Source organism: Acartia tonsa, chromosome 6 (genome assembly GCF_053477335.1).
Source record: "Acartia tonsa isolate MP-2025a chromosome 6, ASM5347733v1, whole genome shotgun sequence".
Classification (NCBI taxonomy): Eukaryota; Metazoa; Arthropoda; class Copepoda; order Calanoida; family Acartiidae; genus Acartia; species Acartia tonsa.
In genome coordinates this window covers 23,900,996-23,927,496 of record NC_137265.1, presented here as the reverse complement: position 1 = coordinate 23,927,496, position 26,501 = coordinate 23,900,996, and the positions used below count along the sequence as shown (strand labels likewise).

At 31.1% G+C, this 26,501-nt stretch overlaps 1 protein-coding gene across 2 annotated transcripts; it reads right to left on the bottom strand.

Annotated features, from left to right (window-relative positions):
* Window positions 1–4,284: 4,284 nt before the first annotated feature.
* Window positions 4,285–23,699, bottom strand: LOC145322166 (uncharacterized). Of its 2 annotated transcripts, none has more exons than XM_080163995.1 (14): window positions 23,438–23,699; window positions 22,933–23,018; window positions 16,244–16,303; window positions 15,148–15,199; window positions 12,320–12,363; window positions 11,393–11,466; window positions 10,827–10,890; window positions 7,545–7,689; window positions 6,824–6,956; window positions 6,419–6,538; window positions 5,633–5,830; window positions 5,035–5,082; window positions 4,793–4,888; window positions 4,285–4,437 (listed from the first exon to the last, which is right to left on the bottom strand). In XM_080163995.1, exons 1-14 carry the CDS (start codon window positions 23,503–23,505, stop codon window positions 4,393–4,395), a joined length of 1,233 nt encoding a protein of 410 aa, XP_080020121.1. In that variant the 5' UTR covers window positions 23,506–23,699; the 3' UTR covers window positions 4,285–4,392. The 2 variants fall into 2 exon arrangements, with proteins under 2 accessions (XP_080020121.1, XP_080020122.1); XM_080163996.1 differs by having other exon boundaries at window positions 6,824–6,953.
* Window positions 23,700–26,501: the final 2,802 nt, after the last annotated feature.

The following is a 26,501-nucleotide window of genomic DNA, read 5'->3' as shown; positions in this document are numbered from 1 at the left end:
AAAGTCATTTCATATTATTGAGATAATTTAAAATGAATATTTTTATGATATTTTGGCTTACATTTTCATGTTAGAAGTTCTAGCTGAACTCAATTTAAAATTCCCTTAGTTTTAGAGATAGTGAAAAAGTAATATTGACGTTTGACACAGTAAAAAAGATTAATTATTTTTATTGGTGTCATTTCACTGTCATTAGTTCAAAATCAGAGGTCGGTTATTTAAAACTTTTAAAATTACAAATTGACGAAAAGAGCAGGGGAATCAATAAATTTTTTTTTAAATTTTGCTAATGATATAATAACATTTTTTCATGCGTTTTTAAAGTTTAAAGTTCTTAAAAAAGAAATGTATTTATAGTTCTCTGATTCTAAACTTATATGTAAATTAAACAAAAAATAGTGTTATTAGGTATTAAAGAAACTATTGTCACTATTAAATCAAATGTGTCATGATCAACATCAAGTATTAAAATCAAAAGTGGAGAGCTTTAGCTTTGACCATAAGTACCCCCCCCCCCCCCCTCCATGGTTATAACTTTTTTAAGTCCCACTATTAAGCTTTGCCCTTTAAAGTCCCAAAATGAATTAGCTCTGTGGGACTCTTCTAACCAGTTTTTAACATAGCTTAAATAAGCTTAAAAATACAAGTTTTTTTCATAAATTTTTTGTTCGAGGTAGCCGGAATTGATATATTATTATGGATTTTGCACCAGATTTTCTTATACTCTAGTTAAAGGATGCTCGCAACTGGCTAAAATAACCCCTTTTCCCCATCCCCCATCCTCATACTTGATGAATGAACTGACCGATAAATAAGGTCCATATTACTAAGCTAAATTGAAGACAAATTTTCCTCTATCAATACATCCACTTGTATTCCTATATCCATTATATCCAGTTTTCCTTTAGATGAAATTCCTTCTTTATGGCATGCTTATTTTATCCAATAATTTAGTTGGCACAATATTCTTACTCTCTTACTTTTCTTATCTTTGATTGATCGGTAGGTAGAAGGCCTTTTTTGCTGGATATTTGATGCATTTTTAGGGGGAAAGAGTTAAAAAAAAATACAGATTTTTTACCCAATGAGGGCCAACAGTCGCCATAAAACTATTTTTAAAAATTCGAACCTGTAGCTCATATATTACCTGTAACCCCTATTAACTTAAGACAAATTTTTTTAAAGGTTTATGTATAATTTCAACAATGCTTTGTATATGAGATATTTTTATCGATATGTTCGACTGAAAATGTACTATTAGAAGTGTAAATTTACCATTTATTTAGTGGTGTTGTAAAATTGTCACTATGAGCCTAGTTTTATATAGGAAAGACTGGCAGCGTTTATAAAACTAGTTAATAGTTATCTTTCGCATCGTATTATAATTAAACAGGTTTCCACGGATAAAAAAAATGAAATTTCAGACGTGCCAACAAAACTGGTATTAATTCTATGATTTTTTGTTTTACCATTCGAGGAAAATTGTCTATATTACGATACGATTTTCAGCATCAGAACAGGTACTTATTCAGCAGATATTTATTGGTTTCGAAGCCATACTGGAAAGTATATTTCAGTATTACCGAGAACCGGTTTTAATCCAGCGGATATTAATCGGTTTCGAAGCCATTCTGGAAAATATATTACATCAACTCAAAATATATCTTAAAAGACAAAGAAAAGGAACAAATTTGAATTTTAAATCTTTTTCTTACCATAAAGAAAATCCTTTATGTTTTCAGTTTATATTGTTGAATTTAGTTCATTTGCTCACAAAGAAGATGTAATGAAAACAAGGATGACAACATACATAAAATTAGCTCAAAAGTCTAATAAAATAAAAATTAATTTTAATTGGTTGTCTCATTAAGTTGAGTGTTTAGACGTTTCAAGCACTAAGCTCAATATTTAGAAGGGGTCAATTTTTGTATCATCATTAGGGATGGGGATGAACATCAATTTATCGGCCATTGTCATATCCCTTTAGATCCCGATCGGCTATTATAACATGCCCATATATGTATAAAAACCTCGCTTTTGAACTGAGAAGATGAAATGAAAAGTAGGTATAAGATTACACGGTTTACAAAACCAAATTATCTTAACAAACAAACAAGAGAATTTCTTTATATTCTAAAACCTAATTTTATATAATTTGTAAAATTTGAATCTATTTTATTACTGTTTTTTTTATATCTCCTTTTTAAGTATTTAAGCTCTAAATTAAACACTATAAAGTTCTTTTATCACAAATTTAAAAATTTCTGAAATTTTTTTAAAAGCACATTTATGCTCCGAGAGCCTAAAAATCTCAAGCGAAACTGAATGATAATTTGGACGGAGAAAAAGAGAGAGAGTTCACACTTAAAAGGTGGGGGGGGGGGGCATTAAAGGCGAAAAGGGAAAATATAGAAGTGAGAAAAGAGCATGCATTGAGAGGCGGTAAAATAATGGGGGAGAGGGAGGGAGGAGGCTAAATTGTGGTCGGAGAAAACGGGTGACGGCAGCAATATTTAATCGGGGAAATTACACTATGGAACGGTACGATATTTTATACATTAAACGGAGAGAGAGAGGATAATGTAATGTAATGCTAAAAGTGTCCCATAACTTCCGTAGAAATATCAACAACACAAATTAGTGTTTCAAATAATACAAAAAACATGCGATTTTATTGGCAAACTTTGGTCCATTATTCTAATATGACGTCATTCGGGCTTTTTCGTCCAAAAGTTTTTAGATATATTTACCATTTTTATTATGCACTATAAAGAAAACTTTAAAACTTAGATGTTTGGATTTCTGCTTTTATGTATTCATTAGTTATTAATCTTTTAAATACTTAATCTAGCTTTTTCTGATTTGGCGATTTTATCAAATCTTTAAGTGTAAGTGGTTGGACACCGCAATTCTCTAAGGATTGATGGGTTGTATGCCTATGAGCGCTGTTCTCTGTTCTCATGTTCACCCAGGGTTATGGAAATTCATCTGATTAAGCCTAAATAAAGCGCTGCTGTGTCGCCCCCGGCGAAAAAATATGCTTTATGTACTCGCACTTTTTTTAAGGTGAAGCGTTTCTGTACTTTGGATGTGTCTGTTAGAATCGTTCTTTTGATTTTAATACTAGTGTTAGGATTTCTATTAAAATAAAGCAGAATTTTGAAAACTTAGCAACCCCTTAGGTATACGTTTTGAAAAGTATTTATCGTATTTATCTAACTTCTTAGTGTTTCATTTTTTGGGGGTTGGGGGTGTCCCATCCCCCAAGAAAATAGTTATAAACCTTCCCGGGACCTATGAGAAGCTACCCTGTTAAGGAGAATCCGATCGGTTCAGCGGTTAGCGAGATCCTTCGGTACAAACAAACACACAAACACACAGACACACATCCTGTTACTTTAGTATAAGGAATCAAGGATATTATATGTTGACAATGATTACCCATACGGGAGAACATTTTAGTTTTATTGCATAGGTTAGGTAAAATTTGGTATTGTAAAAAGTGTTATAGGATAGTTGTCTAAATTATGCCGGTCCCAAAAGTTTCATAATCACGTATTCTAAATATAAACCTTCCCGGGACCTATGAAAAGCTACCCTGTTAAGGAGAACCCAATCGGTTCAGTGGTTAGCGAGATCCTTCGGTACAAACACACAGACAAAGAAACATCCTGTTACTTTAGTATAAGGATTGTTGCCATAAAAACTTTGGACACTTCTATTCATTTTTGATTGATTGGCTTAAACTTGTCAAATTCTAATCTACAGAAGGGTTAGTTTTAATATTACATCAATTTGTCGTCTATTGTCTTATCCCTTAAGATCCATAATTATTAAACCTAATCAGTTGCTAGACCTTCAACAGGTTAAAATTTATTCTTCTAATGTTTTTAAATTTAACAAGGAGAGGACAATGGAAGATTGATATTAACCCCCCTCCCTCCCTTTTTGTAGATTAATAATTTAATTATTATTGTCCCCCTCCTCGTTGGTTAATGTCAAATATTTTCTAATTGCAAGCTGCAAAATTATATTGAGAAGTTTCGTGATTTTTTGTAAAAAAAATATTCACAGATTTTTACAACTTTTCAAACATTTAAACTTGTTAAAAGCGAAGCTTTTCTACACTAAGGCTGTGTATTTTCGTCCATACTTCTGTCCGTTATTTTATATTTATGTACTATTTATTGTTATAATTGTTATCAATGCAGTATTAATATAGCTATTTTTAAAAGGAATGTTGTTATTAGACTGATGAAAAATTTGTAGAAAAACTGAAACAACTGTTTAAATGCTTTTATTTATTTAATACTATAATTACTACAATAAATTAAAGCTTGAAACTGTACTATTAATGATATATAGACAAATTTTTGAATAAATTGGTGAATTTTAAGCGTCTTTGTTCTCAGCCTTACTCGTCTCATCAAAACTGTGCTGAAAAGGGAAAAAAACTATGAATTAATTTTCTTTATAGAAAAGCTCATGAATTGGATTTATTATATTTTTACTCAAAGACGTCCAAAGGGGGAAAGGAGTTACTTACCCATCCCAAACGAATTTGTGTAAGCCCCCATGCGAATTTTACCCCTGGGGTAACAATTTTGGGATGGTAAATAGTTTCAGCGCACTTCTCGCACCAGCCAACCCCGCCACCCCCCCCCCCCCCCAAAAAAAAAAGAAGTGAATTATCCCCCCTGTCAAGATTTTACCCCAACAACCAAATAAATAAATGCTTGATGGTCCTTGTGGTAACTATTTTAAAAAGCTTAGTAGGTCAAAATGGAATTACCTGTGTATATGAAAAGGAAGGTTCGTCATAGTCCATAAGTTCATGGTCAGGTATAGAATCATTCATTCCAGCTGGAAAGTCATAATCTTCATCAATCTAAATGATAAAATAGTCATTATTTCTAGTTTACATAAGGGGTAATATTGTTTAATATAATTGGGGGGGTTGCATTTTTAACATCCAATGTCACATCCCTTAAGATCCCTGCAAACAAAGAGCCAGATATTATAAGAAATGTTTACCTTTTCGATTCTGTCTGAGAGAAGTGTCATAGAAGTTCTAAGCATCTCCTAAAGTATACAGATTTTTAAATATAAATATAAAGACTAATAAAATATGTATAAACACAACTTCTTGTTCTCTTTTTTAAGTAGTTAATCTATTTCCGAAATGTCCATCCGTCTATAAGAAACGGAATGGTGTAAGCGTGGATTTATCGTCTGCTGTTTGACTGTTAATAGACTGCTAAAATTTTTGTAGATTTCCTGTACCAATGAGCATCAAGTATACAATTTACTGGTCTGTCACTCTTGCTTAAAAAGACCAATTATGAATGTGAAAAGGTTTAGTGATTTTTAATAATTATTAGGAATTCATTTATTTTTGTAGCACTGAACATCTGTCCTATAACTGACTTTGTCCGTTTGTCCAAACTTTAAACTTTAATTACATTTAAATTAATTTAATTCTTTCTTGGATGTAAAGGGGGAAATGCATAAGCACAAAAAACCTTTTAGATACTTCCCTAAAAATGACAACTAAATCAGTCAATTTTCTTAGAAATCCTTTAATTTTGAGAGAAAAAAATTATAAAAATAAAATTTGTAGAAATTAATTTACCTTATTTAATTTTTGTAAGTCTTCTCTGCTTTTATTAATTTTCTGTTTTGATGGTAGAATGGGGGCTATCTTAGGTGGTACTGGGGGTAGGTGAGCAAGGTGGGACTCGGATTTTGCAAAACTTTTGCCAGAAGTCTTTGACAGGTTGTCTGGCATGAGTAGGTTGTCTTGTGAACTGCTGTCCTGCTTTAAGTTATCCTAGAAAAACTTGATTTAACCAGATACACAACAAATTTTGATAAACTTTTATACAGTAAAAATATAGAAAAGTTTGAGTAGGGTTGGCCGTTTTATTCATCATGAGTCTGGACAACAAACGTAAAAATCAAAATTTGATGCATTTTTTAGGTTAGATAAGGTAAATGTTATAATAGATCCGAAAAAATAGTACACTGCTGGAATAGGGGTCCCGCAGTTGCTCGAAAGGAGGTTTTACAAAACTAAAAATTAAATAATTTTTTTTTTTTTTTATTTTAATCATATGTTTAGACAGAATAAATTGTGAATAAAGTCTAACTGATCGAAAAGGGAGGGAGGTGAAATTGGGCTGTTACATTACACTAGTACCCAAAGTTTTATAATGACGTTTTCTTGTTCGTTGGCTAAAACTAATTTGGGTCTTTTATTAAATTTTGATTGGTTGGTTCATTAATTGCCTAAACGTTTCAACCCCATTATTGTAATCTACAGAAGTGGTAATTATGTATGTAATCATTGAGTATGTTCATCAATTTATCGGTCATTGATCCCTGATAAATGATAGCAGGTGACACATAAAAAACTGACCTGCTTCTGCCTCAAAATCATATGTTTGGATAGGATGACTTGTGAATAAGGTCTGAATGAATCAGTTCTATCCAGACCTTTCTGATGGTCCTTCTTCACCAAAGATAATTGTGTGTTATCCTAAAATAGGGGGGTGTATTCACTTCCGCATATGTATCACATTATCAAAGCATCATATAGAGCGAAATTATTCGTGCAAGCTTCCAGTCAAATGCGCTTTTTATGTCAAACTGTTCTTAATTATGCATTTCTTTGTACTATGCGTTTAGTCAAAATGTCTAGTCTATATAGCACAGATTACCCCCTTCCTTATATTGAAATCAATTGAAAATGAGGGGTATTCCTCTGTGCTCGCTACGCACTTTAAGAGAGAGCACATACCATTCTATAATAAAAGTTACTTACTACAGATAGATGTCTTTCTGGGCTGATAACATTCCGTTTCATCTGTTCAGGAGTTGAACTACCAGAGGAGGAACTTAGCGACTCAGGAGTAGCTTTGTCTGCTATACAGTTGGGTGGTTTCAATATTGAACTACTTCAGAAAGAATAATTTCAGATACAGATAAAAAAACAAGGATGATTTTATCGAATAGTAGCAAGGGAGAAAGTATGAGAGGAACAGAGATAGACATAGAAAGAGAAATAGAGATAGACAGATGGAGATAGAGAGAGTGAGAGAGAGGGAGTGAAAGAGAGATTGAGTGAAAGGGGGAGATATATATATATACATATATAAAGAAAGAGAGAGAGAGAGATAAAGAGAGAACAATTAATTGAGAGGTATAAACCGAATAGAGATAGAATTTCAGAAGAACACACAGACAGACAAGATTACTTTTATAGTATTTACGCAAATGTATGTATACTTTCAAACATTTATAAAGTTGCATGTGTCTAATTGTCGGTTGGTTGGTTATACAGGCTCGCTTACTTTATAATTACAAGGTCATAATGAAAGTATCAGCTAGAAAACAATCTGTACCGTTAAATCTGGCTCATTTAATAAAAAAAAACATGATTACTACATAACAGTTTACTTTTTATTACAATGTTACTTTTCATTTTTTTTATATTGTCGCCCTCCTTATCGTTTCTCTTTGTCTATCTGCATATGAAAATAAACCTAGGTAGATAAGTAGTCCTTGTAACACCATTCAAATTAAGTGTAGTATGCTGCAGGCTTCTTGAATCACGTAAGAAATTAGGCTGAGCTTCTTGGGTTATTGTTACGCTTGGTTTTATCAACTCGCTACAATCAACATAATCCTCTAAAACACAAGTATGAAAATTTCACTTTCAAGCAACGAAAACACTCTGAAAGGAAGAAAGTTGACTGTGTGTGTAGGTAAATGTGTATAGAATGATATCGTAAACGGCCGGACATAATAAGTTCATTGGCGTGAACAGGGGGAGGGCAGGGGGTGTTTACTTTGTGGGAACAGGGGAAGTCAGTCCTCCTAAACATTATTTTAAGTACGGGGGGGGGGGGGGTTGTACAGACACTCCTCACGCCCATATATAAGTCCAAAGCAGGTTATTAGCAAAACATTGCTTTGCTTTTATGAACATCGCCATCCTTGTTTGTACCTTATAAACTAGCGAGTGTATAATTTATGAATATATAAAATTTTCAGATGATATATTTGACGGAAAATTGACAAAATTTTAAAAACAAGCATTTTCCCTGAAACTTATACTGGTACATTTTCAAGTCTTCTTTTTAGTAACAGGCGGAAGGTGTAGAGGGGTGTCAAGACAAATCTCCCCCACCCAAAACTTAAAATTGAATTTTTTTTGTACTTTTGGCTAATATTTCTTAGCTTTATCTTTCTTTTAAATATGCTCTATTAAGAACATTAAAAGTGGAGAGGGAGATGGGTAATAAGGTGATATAACGTAAAATCTTTAACAGCTTCAAAACAAATTCTTTGGTGCTTCCCAACAATAAAATTTTAGGGGAAGGTTTCATTACCCCCTCCCATTTAAATTTTACTCACTGTAGAAAATTTTGGTTTAAGAAAAATAATTTTTGTGCGCTTCGCGACCCTACCCCCTCCACAAATCAAATAATGATGTAATAAATAAACAACGCACCCAATCCAGATTTTTACCTTTCCCGCCCCAAAAATGAAATATTTCTTTCTTGATTTGTGATTCCTAGGTTTAAAAGGTGGTTAGTTGGTGTATTATAATCGAACAGGAAATTTAAAGATTTAGTATATGTTGTATCAAATATGAGATACATTAGGTAGCAAATCATGCTTAAAATAAACTTTAGAGACACTCGTGTTTCTTTTAAATATTATATTTGCAGACAAGTACCAGGCCCAAGTGGTGAGCAATTTTTTCGTCTACTAAAATATTGCTTTTTGCTCTTTTGTAGCGACTTGGCTGTGTTAATATTTCCGACGCTATTGGCTGATATCAAAAGATCCAATTTAAAGTCGAAAAACCCCCGTGAATAGTCAAATATAGCTGTATTATTTTACTTTAATATTAAAAGTTTAAATTTCTTACTGTATAAATATTAAATTTCTTATCCACTCTAATAATCAAATGTACAGACAAACGGACAAAGGGAGTAAAGGAGTATATAGTAGTTTAATATCCCATTAAAATTCCAATTTTCTTAAACTTGTTATTGACGGACAGTCGAACGTACAAATTAAGTAATACAAGACTCGTTGGCCAGAGTAATATATTACAAAAGTTTTAACTGTAAAACTGAAATCTGTGGACTGACAATCAGTTAAGTTATAAAGTTGCTTCACAAAAAAATATATAATGTTTATTAAATGCTTTTCTAAACTCAAGGTGCTTTAAACCTTAATAGCTCAAACTTTTTTAATAAGATTTTTACGATATAAAAGTTATTTCTTTCATCGTATTATAGACCGCTTTCCGCGGATATAGAATGTACAATTATAAGATTAAAACCAGTTTTTTTAGCCCCGAGGTGCCGAAGGCACGGGCTAAAAAATATAATACTATGCTAGACATATTTTTTTCGTATGGATAAGAACCGGTTCCTATCCACCGGATTCGAATGAATACGAGAAAATAATTTTATTTACGATTGAGGAAGCAAAATTTTTTTAATCAGGTTCCCTATCCATAGCACAGAAAACAATACATGTAACTTTACAATAAACAACAAATAAATTACTGGCAAATATTCTAACAAGGTCATTTATGTCTATGATTTGCACAAAACGAATCGAATAAAATTTTGATTTATCAATGTAAATTATTACACTTTTAAAATAGGGGAAATGTTAGTCATTGCCTGTTTTAAAAGAGACTATACGTAATATAAACTAACTATATTCGGTTTTAAAAATTGCCATAGCTGATATAATAACGACATATCAATATACTTATGAATGCGTGGATATTATGGCGGGGGGAAAATTGTCGTTAATTTAGGTTGCCAACATGGACATCACTTATTGGTTAGTTTCTTATGGGATGGGGTAAAGAGGGTGGAAATCGTTATTTTAGCCAGCTACAAGTTTCACTTTACCATAATACATGATAATTTGGTGTAAGATCCAAGTAATTAGATATCTATTTCTTTATGCCATTTTGATAACAAACTACAAAAATGATATGAGAGCTATACTAAATGTTTAAATCTTTTGTGATGGACGTACGGACAATGCGTATTATACACCCTAATCATAGAGTAGATACGGAAAAGATAAATGATAGTAAATAATCTGCAACTATCTTTCATATTTTGAGTTGCATACATAATTTATTTTTACTTGTTTACTTTATTTTTACATATTTTGACATGTATTCATAGTAGGTCTGTTCGAAACTTAAATTTTTTGCATTTTTAAAAGCGAAGCATTAGTTTTAACAACAACTTTTTGTATTATAAAATACACCTATTTGTCTGATTTTTTAAAATCTCTATAATCAAATCCTTAAAATGAAAGTATGTCCTTTTTATGTATCATGTATTTAAGCAATAAATTTATGTATAATTTTGTATAGACTTATTGTTCTGCTTATTAAGTTCTGACATTCTATAATAGTTATTGTTCGTTTGTCCTTCCTTATGATTTTAAAGCTTCGCTTTTATAACTATTGCCATCCTTGTTTATTTTGAAAATTGGGATCTTATAGGTGGCAATACGTGACTTGTGCTTTATATAAAAAAAAAACATATAAAAACATATTTGGCAAAAAGCTTATGTCATAAATTATGGGGGGAAGGAATTAATTGCAAATTTAAACACTAAGTCAGAGGCATGCTGTAGGAGAGTGTGTCAATAATAACGTTCATCTGCTGAAGGTGATCACCCTTTTTCACAACCTAGATTCAAGTTGGCGGATTTATGGGTCAAGTACAATATAATCGAGGAAATATAGACTATCCAAATGCTTGTTAGATTACCTGAAACAATTGGATTATGATTTTCATCCTCACATTTCTTTTCTTCTTCATCAACAAAAATTATCTAAAAAGTATTTATGGTTACTGATGGAGAATGGAGATATTGCTTTCCTGAAAATGAAAGCCATATCAGTCCAATATAATTATATAGCTGTTAAAATAAAAGCTATTTCAGTCCAATATAATAATACAGCTGTTAAAATAAAAGCTATATCAGTTCAATATAATAATATAGCTGTTAAAATAAAAGCTATATCAGTCCAGTGGGTAGCGAGATCGTTCAGTTCAAACATATGTACAAACGGACAGACACATAAAGTCTCTTTATATAAGGTTTTATTTTAGCCTGTTTTTATAAAATTGCTTATATATATTAGAGCTCTGCTATTTACATTGGTTTCATCCTTGTTTTAACTTGCGATTTGGAACAAAACTTTAATAATTATAAGACGCAAATTACCAGGGCTCGGCAGCCGGGCGTCAGCCTCAACTAAGTCTCCAATTTAAACCCATTATGATTCCCATTTGGATGCCGAGCCCTGTTCAATAGTAATATATATATTTACCTTACTAAGCTGTCTTGAAGAAGCTTGAAAAGAATATTTCTTTGGACTGTTTCGTTCTTGTAATTCTTTTTCAACTATAACGATAACAGTACACAAGAAAATTAAAAAAAAATACATTTCATTTTGAAGAAAATGAATTTTTAGGAAAGCTTAATATGTGCCTAAAGCAGGTTTTGGCCTGTTTTACGGTGCAGGGTTAGCTAAATGAGACTATAGTTTCATGGCTCTTTCTACAAGAATAATTCAAAGAACATAAACATATTAACAAGCTACAAAAGGCATTATTTTACAACCCAAAAATTTTACTTATCATTCATTGCCCTATCCCTAGCTTCCTGGGTGTACTAGGTAATATAGCCAAGGGGGGGGAAACATAGACGTCCAAAGGGGGGGGGGATGTAAAGGGGTGATTACCACCCAAATAAAAAAATGCCTCTATGAAATATAGATTACCCCCCCCCCAAAAAAAAAAAAATGAGCTTGGGGGTGCCTTTTTATTTTCAATATTTTACCCCCCCCCCCCCCAAATAAAAAAGCTTGTATGCCCCTGGGGGGAAGGGTTTTCCAGATAGATGATGAGCTAATTTTTTATCCTTTTGTTAAAGAAAACAAGGTGTTCAATAAGATTTCAATCACAAGAACAAGGATGACAACAACCATTAGAAGCGCAGCAAAGGAATATTTAAAAATCTAAAACAACAAACAGAGAGCTATGCAAAGAAAAGTATTATTCGGCAATAAAGCTACCTACCCCTTTTTCTACAAATTATCAACCTTTACCACAATGAAATTTAAATTTTAAAAGCTTAAAAGTTTTGAAATCAGACAAAACTTCTGAGAAATTAAAGAAAAAGAAAAAATGAATAATTATGCGCTACTTATAAACATATTCTTCTTATTTTAAAAAAATGTTGTTTAATTGTTTACCTTGGAATGCAAATTTGTCTTTCCCAGCATCATCTTTGTTTAAACTAAGATTAGATAACAAATTAATTTTGCTTTAAAAAGATATGTGTTAAACAAGAATTACATTATTGGTTATTCACCACCTTCAAAAAAGGTAAAATTTTATTTCTTGTCAATTGTGCTTTACCCGATGCGTTGATGGTGAAAGAAACAACCCAAAAACTTTTTACTGGTAAAGGTCGCGGCAAATCTGATGCTGTGAGTATTGGTGCAAAAAATATGACGTAACAAAAAAAATTAGCCAATGAGAGGCCACTATAAATTTTACCATTGGTCAATAACGGCCTCTCATTGGCTAATTTTTTTTGTTACGTCATATTTTTTGCACCAATACTCACAGCATCGGCAAATATTATCGTAGTTGCCTAAAACTTTACCATACTATCATAATGAAACGTTAAATGATTAATTCTTTTTTAAATTTGGCTTAATCCTATTGAATTTCCTAGGATACCCTAGGCGTTATTGTTTCTTTAGCCTTACATAGAAATAAAGTAAAATGTAAGACTTAATAAACCCTAACTCATATGGCTATTATAATTGGATTTCAATTAAACCAGCCTTTGTATTAAGAAGACTGTGTCAAAAGTATAAAATACGTAGAAATTCTTCTATGAATAATGAACCTTAATACACGGATTCTTTCAATTTAAAAAAAAACTGTATAATTCACTTTGATTGAGACACATGGACGAACATTTTACTTTAAAAGTCCACTTTTAAAGTTTTTTCCTTGGACTTTTTTTGGGAAGGTGTAGTTACAAATACAACGAGAAGTTGTATCCTGTATTTAAATGAAAAGATATTCTTTAAAAATTACAAATTTGGAGACAATATAGTTATCTGCGGATGAAATATCCCTCCCTGGTTGAGCCAGAACTTATCAGTGAATGAAAAATGTGCTCCATCCCATGGGAAGCTTTGATACTTCAATTCAAAGTATTTATATAAAAGTCAAATTTTACAAATCAAATCAAACATCAATAACTAGACAGAGTTGTCATGTCTCAATGATTTTAGGACAGTTTGTTCTTTAAAAAAACGCAGCCGTCAATGTTTGATCAGTCTGTCTTTTTGATGCCAAAATGGCAAGGATTGAGTTAGAAACCTGGTTAAGGTGTCTATAGAAAGATCTTTTCATGCCCCATCAAAAGCTCCAAACTATATGAGGTCTATCTCCAAGATACAAAGAACTTTAGAAAGTTTGTTCCATATTAAAAAAAAAGACAAATCTTTCTTAATTTGTAATAAAATATGCACATTTTAAAGTTAGTATGTTTTTCAACCTATTTTTTAAAAAAATACACTATTCTAAGACATGAAGATATATTTCGATTTTAGCAATCTTTTTCAATTCATTTGTCTAAAAAAATATAGGTATGAGACATTATATAGATAACAGCAAATATGATCAAAGATATTAAACATAAATTTATATAAAACAATGTCATATAATAATTTGAACCTTATCACCAGAAAATCTGAATGACAACTGAAGAAGTTTAAAAAAAGAGAATAAAACATGACTTTTTATGAGGAGGAGGATAAATATGCACTCTCCTTGTAGAGAACAATTCTCCACAAGGGCTAACCTCAAGTTGTAGTAATCTGGAGAGTTGAGTATATTCAAAATTCAATATTGTTATTGAGCATTTATTGTGTTATTTTTTATTAATTTTGAACAGAACTGTAGAGTTTTTATTGAAAAAAATTTTCAATACACTTCACATTACTATAGTACTCTTATTTCTATACTTTGGAAGCATTCTGTATGAAATAAATGTGCCGCCATAAAATTGAATCTAGTGTTGAATAAAAGGATATTATCCTGCGGTGGTCTCCTGTTTAACAAGGAGGAATTGTAATGACACTAAATTCTATTTTTTTAAATCTTAAATATGGCTTCGAAACCGATTAATATCCACCGGTTCTCATCCATACGGAAAATTCATGTATATCATTGAATTACAGACAATTTTCCAGGAATATAAAAATAAAAATTATCAAATTTTTTGGGGGCCAACCAAACCTGGTTAAATCTTAAAATTTTTCATGTTAATACCCGCGGAAAGCTGTATATAATACGATGCAATACATAACTATTATCCTGCGGTGATATCCTGTTAAATATAGAGGCCTTGTGTTGAAATTTAATTTCAATTCTCTTAAAAATCTCGATTAATATCCGTTGGATTAGAAGTAGTTCTCATCCGGGACTAACAAAACTGGTTAAAATCTTATAATTTTTTATGTTAAAAAACTGTATCTAATACTATGCGATGAATAATTATTATTCCGCGGTGGTCTCCTGTTAATCATAGAGGCATTTTGTTGACATACGATTTTTCAATAAGTCCAAAATTTTACTTTGGTTACATATTAAGAGTTTTTTTGGATGCTGTGAGAATTGGTGCAAAAAATATGACGTAACAAAAAAATTAGCCAATGAGAGGCCGTTATTGACCAATGGCGGCAATGGTAGTGGCCGCCATTGGTCAATAACGGCCTCTCATTGGCTAATTTTTTTTGTTACGTCATATTTTTTGCACCAATTCTCACAGCATCGTTTTTTTGTTTTGAAAACATACAAGTAAACCATTGGCGTTCAGAGGCCTTTGCCAAGAGGTGTTTATATCCCCCCTAAATCTCCGTTCACCCACCCACTCAAAATTTTAACAAACGTCTCTAAATTTGTAAAAAAAAAATAACACCTTTCTTAAACTTAGTACCTTAGGGTGGTTTTAGGCTTTTTTCCTTTTTATTCCTGATGATTAAATTGTATTTTATACCTGATTAGACTGTGAACTTCGTAAAGACTTCCAAGTGTTGAAATACCCAATTCTAAAATGAAAGAATATGTAAATCTTTTAGATAAATTGTTATATTTTTAACATAGAATTATTAGGAAATGATATCAGATGTTGTCTTAACCTCTTTTCGAGGAAGCTTTGTGTTTATCAAGTTCGAAATTAATTCCTTATCATTATCCTAGAATTAAGCGCAAATGTCGTCTTTCTTGACTTCCTCTCATAAAGTGACGCGGTATGGATTGTTTATATGCGCCCACGTTTTTCACTTTTGAATGAGATATGAGTGTGTGAAGATTTCGGAGAACAAAATTGGGCCTATCATTGGTCTCATAGTGCGTGAACGACCCTAGTATACCAGGGATTTGAAACCATAAGAACTTCAGGTAGAATTTGTTAATTTTATTAAGAAGAATGGTGTATAGGACGATTATATGTAGTTTTAAAAAGGCTTTAGCCAGCTAAACATGAAACTTAATAATGATTAATATATGTTTTAGTATTTTTTTATGTGCCTTTATTTTTGCATTTAACAATGATTTATTAAACCAAATAATTTTCCTTTAAAGCCAAAGTTTCCAAAGATTCTTAACCGTAGAGAAAAATGATTTTTAAAAAGCAATTAAGATTACGTGGTTATAAATAACTGGAATTATGAACTAATTGATTTTGTAATTTCAGGACTTTGAAATAATTTCATCAATAAATCTATATTCAAACCTGCTGTTGAAACTTGATGGTTCCTGGTATTGGGGGTTTGTATGTTCGCCAACTGATCTCGTGAACTTCCCGCTAATTCGGAAGTCAAGCTCAACCAAAGTGTCATGGTTGAGACAGATGTATACCTTTAAATATATGAAATCATAGTATAAGCGAATACCCGACACGTTGTCACCGCCACCGCGTCATAAATAAACATATGAAAAAGGCTTCGTACTTCGTCTATTTAATATTAGGAGTAGGGGGAAATCCTTGGCCCAAAAGCAGGCCCAGTTAGAATCGGACTTTCAAACAAAGGTAATGCAATCAAAAAGTTGATTGTCTGAAGGGAACTATTTTAAGAAAGAGTGTAGGTAACCTGCTTTTTCAGTCGTTTTCTTCTTTTTTCTTCTTCTATATCTTATGAAATAGAAAACACCTAAAAAGTAAATAAAATGTTGATAAGGAAAATTATCACTTCTGTAAATCAAAATTATTGGTTGAAGAGTTTGGACACTAACATTTTGGACCAACTATCAAGATTTAATAAAACTAAAAAAAAATTTCAACCCATTAAATGATTTTAATTTTTAACTTTAGGTATCAGTACAATTTACTTAATCTAATGTAATATCCCTATAGATAAATAAAGTCAAGTGCCCCCAACAAAATTATAAAACATCCCAGAACCTTTGAGAAGCTACACTGTAAAGAGGAACCATATCGGTTCAGAGGTTAGCGAGATCAATTGGTACAGACAGCACTTCTTCATACGGTTAACAATATCGAGGATTTAAACTACAAATGGGTATTTTGAATTACAGAATAGCTATGCTATAAAAATGCTTAGTAATAGGGTGATAAAAAGAGGGCTGCATTATTCATTAAATCCAAATGTTATATTTTACAATCTTGGTGTGCAATTACCTCCACCAACTGTATACTATTACCAATTCACTAGAACCGCAAATTATAACCACAGTGCACTTCACTTTGATTCAATCTAATTAGGTAAGACTCTATCTTTTTTATCTTCTGGCAGCTACGCCCCTAGACTTAGAGGCATCTGTCGTCCACCAACTATTTTTAATTCTAATTTTAAAAATAAAATAAAAATTTTAGGCATATTTTTTTTAGGGCTAATTTCTCCCCAAAAATAGTTATAAACTCTTCCAGCACCTATGAGAAGCTACCATGTAAAGGAGAACCATATTGGTTCAGCGGTTAGCAAGATCCTTATATACAGACACAAAGATCCTGTTACTTTATTATAGGGATATGAATTATGATATTGTGTCTTTGTTGCGAATATGAAATACTATGCTGATGTAATAATATGCGAAAGTGATTACACCCCTATTCTGTTATCTTTTATTTGCTTGTTAGTAATAAATACTATCACAGAAAGAGACGAGGGATCTAAAGAAAAGACAATGGCCAATAAATTGATGTAAATCCCCAATGATAATACACAAAATTACCCAGTCTGGAGATTGCTATTAGAGGTTGAAACGTTTGAACACTCAATTTCACGAACAAACCAATTAAAATTCAATGAAAGCCTCCAAAATTGTTCAGTCAACGAATAAGAAAACGTTAATATAAAAATTTTGGGAACTAGTGTAATAAACAGCACAATTGCTCCTCCCTTCCTCACTAAATACTATCATACAGAAAGAGACAGATATTATAATTATTTTATATCATGTTATTTGCATAGTTATTCATCAAAAATTACGATTTCCTTTTGTGATTCAGACTTTACTTTCCTACGTTTTAGTCATATTCCAGTGAACACAAATAAAATAAACAAGCTTGATAACATCAATAAGTAGCGAAGCACTAAAAACATGAATTGACGATAAGATAAAGTGAGTTTTATAGCAGGTATTCGGTTGTCAAAAATAAGAAAAGAGAAAATACGAACAAATGAACAAAACAATAATAAGACTATGTATAGGAAGGGAAGCATTCCTTGAGTCATTTTGTCATGCACTGTATGAAAATTTCCTATGCCCATTATTCCTTACCCCGTCGGACCAGAAAAGACGACGTTTCCTCTAATTTTACCTCCAATAGTGGGGCATTAGTTTAGTGCACGAGAGTTTGTTGTTGTTCTCTGTAAGCACGTTTTCCTTTGTTGATCGAAGAATGCATGAAATGAATGTTTTGTGCAATGAAAAATGTGTTTGAATGGTTAGAACCCAGCTTTAAGTCTGTCCTGCTTGCATGAGATGTAACTCAGGTAAAGACTTATCGCACGCATGCTGAATATAAGGCAATTTGCAGTTTAATTTCATTCGGTAATCACATCGAGTCAGAGGCGAATTATACTATCCACACCTCTCCGCAAGAATCCGCAAAGTGTGGCGATAAAATTAAGGCCTATATTTCATGTTTTCATTTACAGTTAAATCCTTCTTTCCCCTTCTTCAGAGATATTTAAGTTTTTTTTTTAAATTAAAAACCTTATCATTAAAATCAGTACGACGACTTTCAATTTTTAGGACTAATATATTGCCTATCAAAAATATATTATATTGAAATACGATTATTGACAATTAATTAAATTATCTTTTAAAATGAAAAAAAATCTAAACTTTTTTTTATATCCCTGAAAATTTTACCTTTATAAATTTAAAATAAATAATTGTCTGCTAAAATGTTCACAACATAACATAAATGTTCATATAAATAACTCCCAGTGGTAAAAAAGTAATAATATTAATTTGTTGTAATTTATAACAGATTTTTAATGCATTAGCGTTCGTATTTGATTTTATAGGAAATAATACTATAAAAAACGTGTTATTAGGCAATTAGCATTGGAGTTTTTTTATTACAGTCAAAGCAGTGCCGCATTATTTTGCGGTAACCAAGACGAAATTTAAATTATCTCCCGCAAACATGTATTCAATTTGCAAATGAAAAAATAGGGCCCAGATGCGTGCAAAAGTAGAATGTGAGAACTTTATAAGCAGGCAATTAATTTGTAGTTATTAAACAAAATTGTACATAAAGTTGCAAAATTACGTAAATACTGTTGAAGAACATACATTTGAATATAGAGATGCCTCGCTTATAAAATTGTTGTGAGTAATCTAAAAATCAGATGAATATGATAATTATATCAACAAAAGCTGTTAGAAAAGTAAAAATCAGCATTTTGTGGTCAGAAATATATAGCTTTTTCGCTTCCTAAATCGTACCCAACTTTTATTTGAGTTTTGTTCAATAAGGAGGACATCCTACTTCTTATATTTTAGGCTGGAAACTAAAAATTTTAAACTAAAGCTTCATGAAAAAAATTTCATGAAAAAGTTTTCCCGCCAACCACCATCTGCGGCGGAGCTGCTAAGTACAACTGGTTAAGATGCGGAAAGGGGTCCTACTTTTGAGGGTTAAAGACTGTTAAAGATATATAGTTTTTAATTTAAATTAACAGGGTTCAACAGCCGCGGGTAAGCCTCAGTTAAATCATCATATTATATCTTTAAAATTAAGCTGAAAATCTAAACTTGTTTCTTAACAGACAATTCTCCTTATTAAAATCTTATTTTGCACACCTGCGGAATTTTAGGCTTGTGTGCGGCTGTCGATCCCTTGAAATTACTATTCGTTGCCCAACATAAGAAAATGATATATTCTTTGATAACAGCTGATTTGATAAACAATATTTCCTTTTAATGAAAAAATATCTATTTTAGCAAAAATCATGTTTTAAAATTTTTTTAAAAGTTATACAGCTTAAGAAATAAATATAAATAATTTTTATTTAACACCTTTTTTTATTTTGCTGCCTTTATAAGGAAATATTTAATATATTTGAATCGGCTTAATGCAATTTTTTTTCTTTTTTTTTATGATTATTCAATACATATGAAAAAATAACATTTAAAAATCTCGCCACAAGAAGATTTAACAAACAAAACATTGATTTTAAGTACGATTTGATTTTTAAGTTTTAGAAAAAGTATAGAAATATTCAAAGTTAAGTGTTTGTTTACATTTTGAAAAAATAATTTTGCCCTGTTCTATTTGATTAGAACTTTTCTAACAAACTTTCTTTTATAAAAGATTAATATTTTTTAATGTATTTTAAAACATATTACTTTAGTTTGGTTAAAAGTTTATTTTTCTAGGTGATTTAGGGGTTGCAATTTTTTTGCAAATTACGTTTTTTGGCTTTTCATTGAAATAAGTTGCACAATTCTGGTTTTTACTGTATAAATTTATTAAATGACTTCAGAAAAACATAATATAATACTTACATTTACTTTTTTTTCTAACAATCTGTTTTTAAGGAGACTTTTTATATCGCTGACATAAATGGCATTATTCTGCAAAAAAATATCTTTTTTTGCAAATTTAAAGATATGAAAGTATTTAATAAATGGTTAACTTTAATTTTTATTTTAGCAAAATGGATTATTGTTTCTTATAAGATGAAAATAAGGTATCGCAAATATTTGTTGCAATTTTAATGCGATTTTATTGCAAATAGGAAGACATAGGATTTTAGTTTTAACAGATTATGATTCTGGACCCAAAATTACATAGGACTGAAGTTTTCGTTTGTTGATTGCTGAAAGTTAAAGTTTCTTGCTCTAGAATCGCTATGTGTAATGTAAAGTAAATCACTTCCTTGCTTTGTTTTATAAAAGGACCAATAATACCTATGATGTATTTTGCTTAAGGAAACATTGTATTCGTTCAAATTCATTATGATTTGATTAATATGCTTATTCGTATTATTTTATTTAATGTATTTTGTATTTTTTAGACAAACAGTTTTTCAGTTTTTAACTTGAAATAAAAAGTACAGACTAGATTCAGACAGTCCAAAGATTCGGAATATTTACTTTAAATTTTAGCATTCTATCTAAAATAACAACCTAGAAAATTATGTTTCCCCATAGCGTTACAGACTGACTGACTTTCTCAAAGCGGATAGACAAAGTAAGTTATAAACTAAATAGTCTACAATGATTAATCTTCACAATAAATTAAATAGATCTAGCCGAAAAAGAGCTCTACCTAAAGTACATTTTTAAAAATTTTCTTTTTCTGTAAATAAGGAAGCTAACAACACATTTTTTGGATCACGTAAAGAAAACGAAGTAGCGGGTTTCATCCTATTTTCATATTATATATTCGCCTTTTTCTAGCCCCTGGGTGAGGCTCTATGCTTACGGGGCAATTATTAACATTTAACTAACCTAAAATCACCTACAAGCTACTGTGAACATATTGCGAAACCCGCTACTTCGTTTTCTTTCCATGATCCCAATTTTTAATAGGATCTATACAGAGGTTATTAGAGACCCACATGGTTTAGTTATTTGAGTCTATTGACATTAATTGTGGCCTTTTTTGCAGAGTGGAGGGGGGGGGGGTGTCGAATGGTCAACCGTTAAAATCGAGGCAATGCCCAAAAATGAAGTAAATAAATGATTTGTGAGTTTTTTTTTTACAAAATTTTGGTTTATGGTTTAAGCGCAATCAATAATTATTATTATGATGTAATAATCAGGGAGGGAGGGGACATTGGACTATAAATTACATTTGTACCCAAGGTTTTATATATGTATTCTCATTAGTTGGTTTAAAAACTTTGGGTACTTTTATTTCAATTATGATTAGTTCGATTAAACCATCATTGACCAATTATAATTATAGTCTACAGAAATTGTAAATTTGTTGATTTGGGATGTACAATCCCTTAATAATGAAAATCTACAAAAATTATGCAAAGCGAAAATAGACAACATAATTTGAACCACGCAACATATATATTTTAAACATTAATAGTTTTCTTCCTTCGTTCATAAACCCATGAAGCGAAAAAGGAAAGGGACCATATAAAACCCCAATGATGATACACAAAATTACCCCTTCTGTAGATTACAATTAGTGGTTAACATTTAGGCAATCAACTAAATGAACCATCCAATCAAATTGAATAAAAGACCCCAAGGTTGTTAAGCCAACGAATAAGATAAGTTATTACAAGACTTTGGGGACTAGTGTAATAAACAGCCAAAAATTCTTTCTATCCCTGGATGAAGGGTCAAACTACATACACAGGGATCTTAAGGGATAAGACAATGGTCTATTGATTGAAATAAAAAGTTAGAACACTGTTTGTATGTACAACACATGTAATAAGTATAGATATATATCCCAGACAACTACTTGGCCCCTGTTTTTGGAACCTCTTTCGTCTGCTTTCAAATTGCTTTATGCGCTTTTGTTTCAGCTTGGCTGTGCTAATATTTACAATGCTATTGGCTAATATTCAGATTGTGAGTCGGGACAGGTCCACGGGGTGGACACATATAGTTATTTAAACCTATACCCCTCTATTGTTTTACTCTAATGTATGTACTTTATTATATACATACATAAATATAGTTTATACTCAATATTATAATGAAATACAATATCCAATCTGATAACGGTATTTTAACATACAAAACTGAATTAAAAATTAAGCATGAATTTTTTTATGAATAAGATAGATAGCTTCCTTAAAAGAAAATCGTATTAAAAGGTAGCTCAGTAATAACCAGATATCTTAAAGGATAAGACAATGAATGATAAAAAAATGCCCTTTCTAGAGATTATTAAAAATAATTAATTAAAATGTTTGGACACTTCTAGTTTGGAATCTATCAATTAAAATTTAATATAAGAACCTATAGTTTTTGAGCCCACGAATAAAATAAAGTGGTTATATCTTAGGGTGTAATTTATAGTCGAGTCCAAGGTCCAATCCATGGTAATGACAAAAATAAGTTTAATAGGACGCTCAAGCTTTTTATTTTGGGGGTATTTTTTATTTAGGGTGAGGGACTAAACTCCTCCCCCCCCCCCCTCTTAAGACGAACTTGTTCCAATCAAAACATAAAATTAAGATTGGATAAATAAAATGTAAAAGATAAATCAAAAATCAAATTTTATTATTAAACAGTATCAAATTATTAACGACTAGTTAACCAGACAGGACGGTTGGATGAACAGACATTATTATAGAGCAGAATGCGCTTCTAAATAAACGATAAATACCTAGAAAAGCCGCTAAAATAAATACAATGATGAAAATGATGGCCACATCTGATGATTGCTGCGAAGCGTCGTTGGAACTGATTGTACTGAAAATAGGAAACTGTTATCCACGCGTTTCATAGTAATTTGCCAGCGAATTGGCTAAAACATGATATGATCATCAAAAAAAGGATATGGTAGTTTTAAAAACATTTATTTAAATTTCGATTTTATGACTTTATTTAAAGTAGTAATGGCTGACATATTATCCATATGACATTATATCTAAAAAACATTCACAATGATGATTAAAAAATTTACTCAATGTTGATACAATTAGTGATTAAAACGTTTGCACACTCATCAACCAATCAAAAATCAAGCTTCTCGGAAAATGTCAGAAAATGTCTGAAAATGTCTGAAAATGTCTGAAAATGTCTGAATGTCAAATTTTTAACATAATGTGAATGTGTAACCTAACAAAAATCTTTTTGCCTTCAACTTATCCACCAGGCAATGTATATACCTGATTTCATTTGTTGATACAACTTTATAGAAATCTGTTGTTGGTAAAGTTTCTGCTGTTTCGCTCATTTTTAGGTCTAAATTGTAATATTTTTCACCTTTAATAACCTAGGCCTCTAGGAGCACTTATGGAAAAATGAAGGGGAAATTGCACCCTCCACTTTCAAATGTATGTTTAAAAAAACAGATTTTTTTTGTAGGGGAGGGGTCATTTTTTTCTGGGCTATTTCTCTATAAATACCCTTCCCCCATAATAGTGTTAAACCTTCCCTGGACCTATCAGAAGCTCCAATGTGAAGAAGAACCATATAGGTTCAGTGGTTAGCGACATCCTTCGTTACAGATCTTGTTTCTTTTTATTAGGATCATTATCTGTTCTATTTTTATTTTATTTTTTAAGACCATGAAAACCAAAATTATGTTACTCTCCGCGGAAAACTGTCTATAATACGATATGATAAATAACTATTAACAACTGAATTGTAATAAATGAGAATGTGTACTAAAAAATGACTGATGTATCAAAAACTAGGAGAGATAAGCTTTACAAATAAAAGTAAAAAAGTAAATTGTAAAGCAAGAGAAAAATAAAAAAAAATAAAAATTGTAATATGAAAAAATAGTAAAAATAAAAAACTCTAGATCGCTAATATCTTAATAAGACTAATAGAAAAACAGTGTAGGAAGAGTCAGACCATATTATTAGTTAGAAAGTGTACACATTTTGGCAAGAAAAGGTACTTATTTTTTAATTTGATAGATAAAATAAGTTTAATTTCTTAAGATAAGAATTGTTTGAGGAAATTACTTCGTCCAAATCTTCTATATTTTATAATTTGATTATAACAATGAATAGATAATGTTGCTACTCTAATGCATAATTATTTTCCTTTATACTCTACTCATACTGTATTTGAGTTATTGTTAAAGCTGTAAATATTATATGTTATTACTCTAATGTATAATTATTTTCATTTATACTCTACTCATACTGTATTTGAGTTATAGTTCAAGCTGTAAATATTATATGTTATTACTCTAATGTATAATTATTTTCATTTATACTCTACACATACTGTATTTGAGTTATAGTTCAAGCTGTAAATATTATATGTTATTACTCTAATGTATAATTATTTTCATTTATACTCTACTCATACTGTATTTGAGTTAATGTTGAAGCTGTAAATATTATACATAGAGGAAAACTACACATTTTCTAAATTTTTTAAAATTATTATTAAAGGCGAAGATTTCTATGATTAGGGTCGGTACGTCCGTACGCTCTTAGTTTAAACATGTTAAAATTGTCCAATCGACTTTGAATTTTACATGATGATTCTAATAACAATTAGGAAAGCGTAGCGACTCTATAAGCGTTATCAGAAAGTCCGTACGTCCATTTAAAATGATGGTTTTTAACTCTTTGACAACATCTTTTTGTATGATATAATTATCCCATTGATTAGATTTTTAGAATACTGATTTCTATTACAAAAAGGTACAATGTTATAAGAGAAGCATCTCTATAATCAAGTCATAAAAATTGTTTGACAAATTCTCTTGTTTTTTTAGAAATTAAAAACTTTTATTTTACACATCAATTGTTAAAGTTTATCACTAGGGTATTATTTAAAAATGCAATAAAACAAATATTTCAAAAAGGTTGGAGATAAAAGTCAATTTCTGTCCCAGTATATATTGTTTTGTCTCATTATTGGCCTACAGGATTTTCAAGATTGTCCGCTTGTAAAATTTGTTTCCATCTAAGTAAATTGCCAGTTAAGAACTTTGGATCATGGAAACAAAACTAAGTAGCGAGTTTTGTCGATTTTTCACAGTAGCTTTCTTCCTATTTCTAGCCCCTGCTGGGGGCTCTAACACTGCAGGGCCAATTTCCTACCCCTGTGGGGCAATCATTAACATTGACGAGACCCGCTACTTCGTTTTCTTTTCCATGATCCGAACTTTTAATAGATACTCTATCATCCTGTAAATACTTTTACTTTAATTTGTCTGACATTAAAGGACATTAGATTTCGCCCATCGAAAGACTTTGACTGAGCTCAGAAATCAATTTTGCTCGTGTTCATTCGTAACCGATTAATATCCGGTGGATTAGAACCGGTTCTCATCTATACGAAAAAAAAACTATGCCTTTGGGATCTCGAGGCTAAAAAACTGGTTTCTTATAAATGTACATTTTATATCCGCGGAAAGCTGTTTATAATACTATGCGAGAAATAACTATTCTAATCCAAAACTGGGGTTATCATTGGGCTATAATTTGGTGACCCCTAAAATGGTGGGTCCACGCATTACGTGCATGACAGATATCTCGAGTTTTTTCCGTCTTAATTTCTTACGACTTTTTATACAGTTTTGTATTGTGGGAGGCGTAGTTAGACAAATTAGTTGGGGGGGAAAGTACCAATTCAACGGTGGGCGTTCATTTCCGCATGCTATCACTTCAGCATATTGTTTCATCAATACACAAAAGCAAATTAAATTAGAAGGGGTATACAGTAGTGGGTATAATGGATCTAAAGGGATAATGATAATAAGACAATGGCCGATAAATTAATATATACCCCAATGATGATACTTAGAATAACCCCTTCAGTAGATTAAAATTTGTGGTTGAAAAGTGTGAACAATCAACCTAATGAAGCAACCAATTTAAATTGACCCAATCCCCAAAATTGTTAAGCCAACTAATGAAAAAACGTTATTTTAAAACTTTGGGGACTATTGTCATTGCCCACTCTTTCTCTGCTGTACAAAGTTTATACTGTGTTAACAAGGACAAAAGGGATGAAAAGTAGAAAATATTTTTTTTCATGAAATAAAAGAAATATATTTTTTCATTAAATAAAACAAATATATTTTATATATCAAAATATTGTAGATCCTAAATAAATTGAGTTGATTAATTTAACACATCGTATTATAGACATCTTTCCGTGGATAATAAGTGAAAACAAGGTTCCAAATGCCTGAGCTAACAAAACTGGCGCTAATCTTATGATATTTACTTTAATACTCATGTAAAATTTCTGTAATAT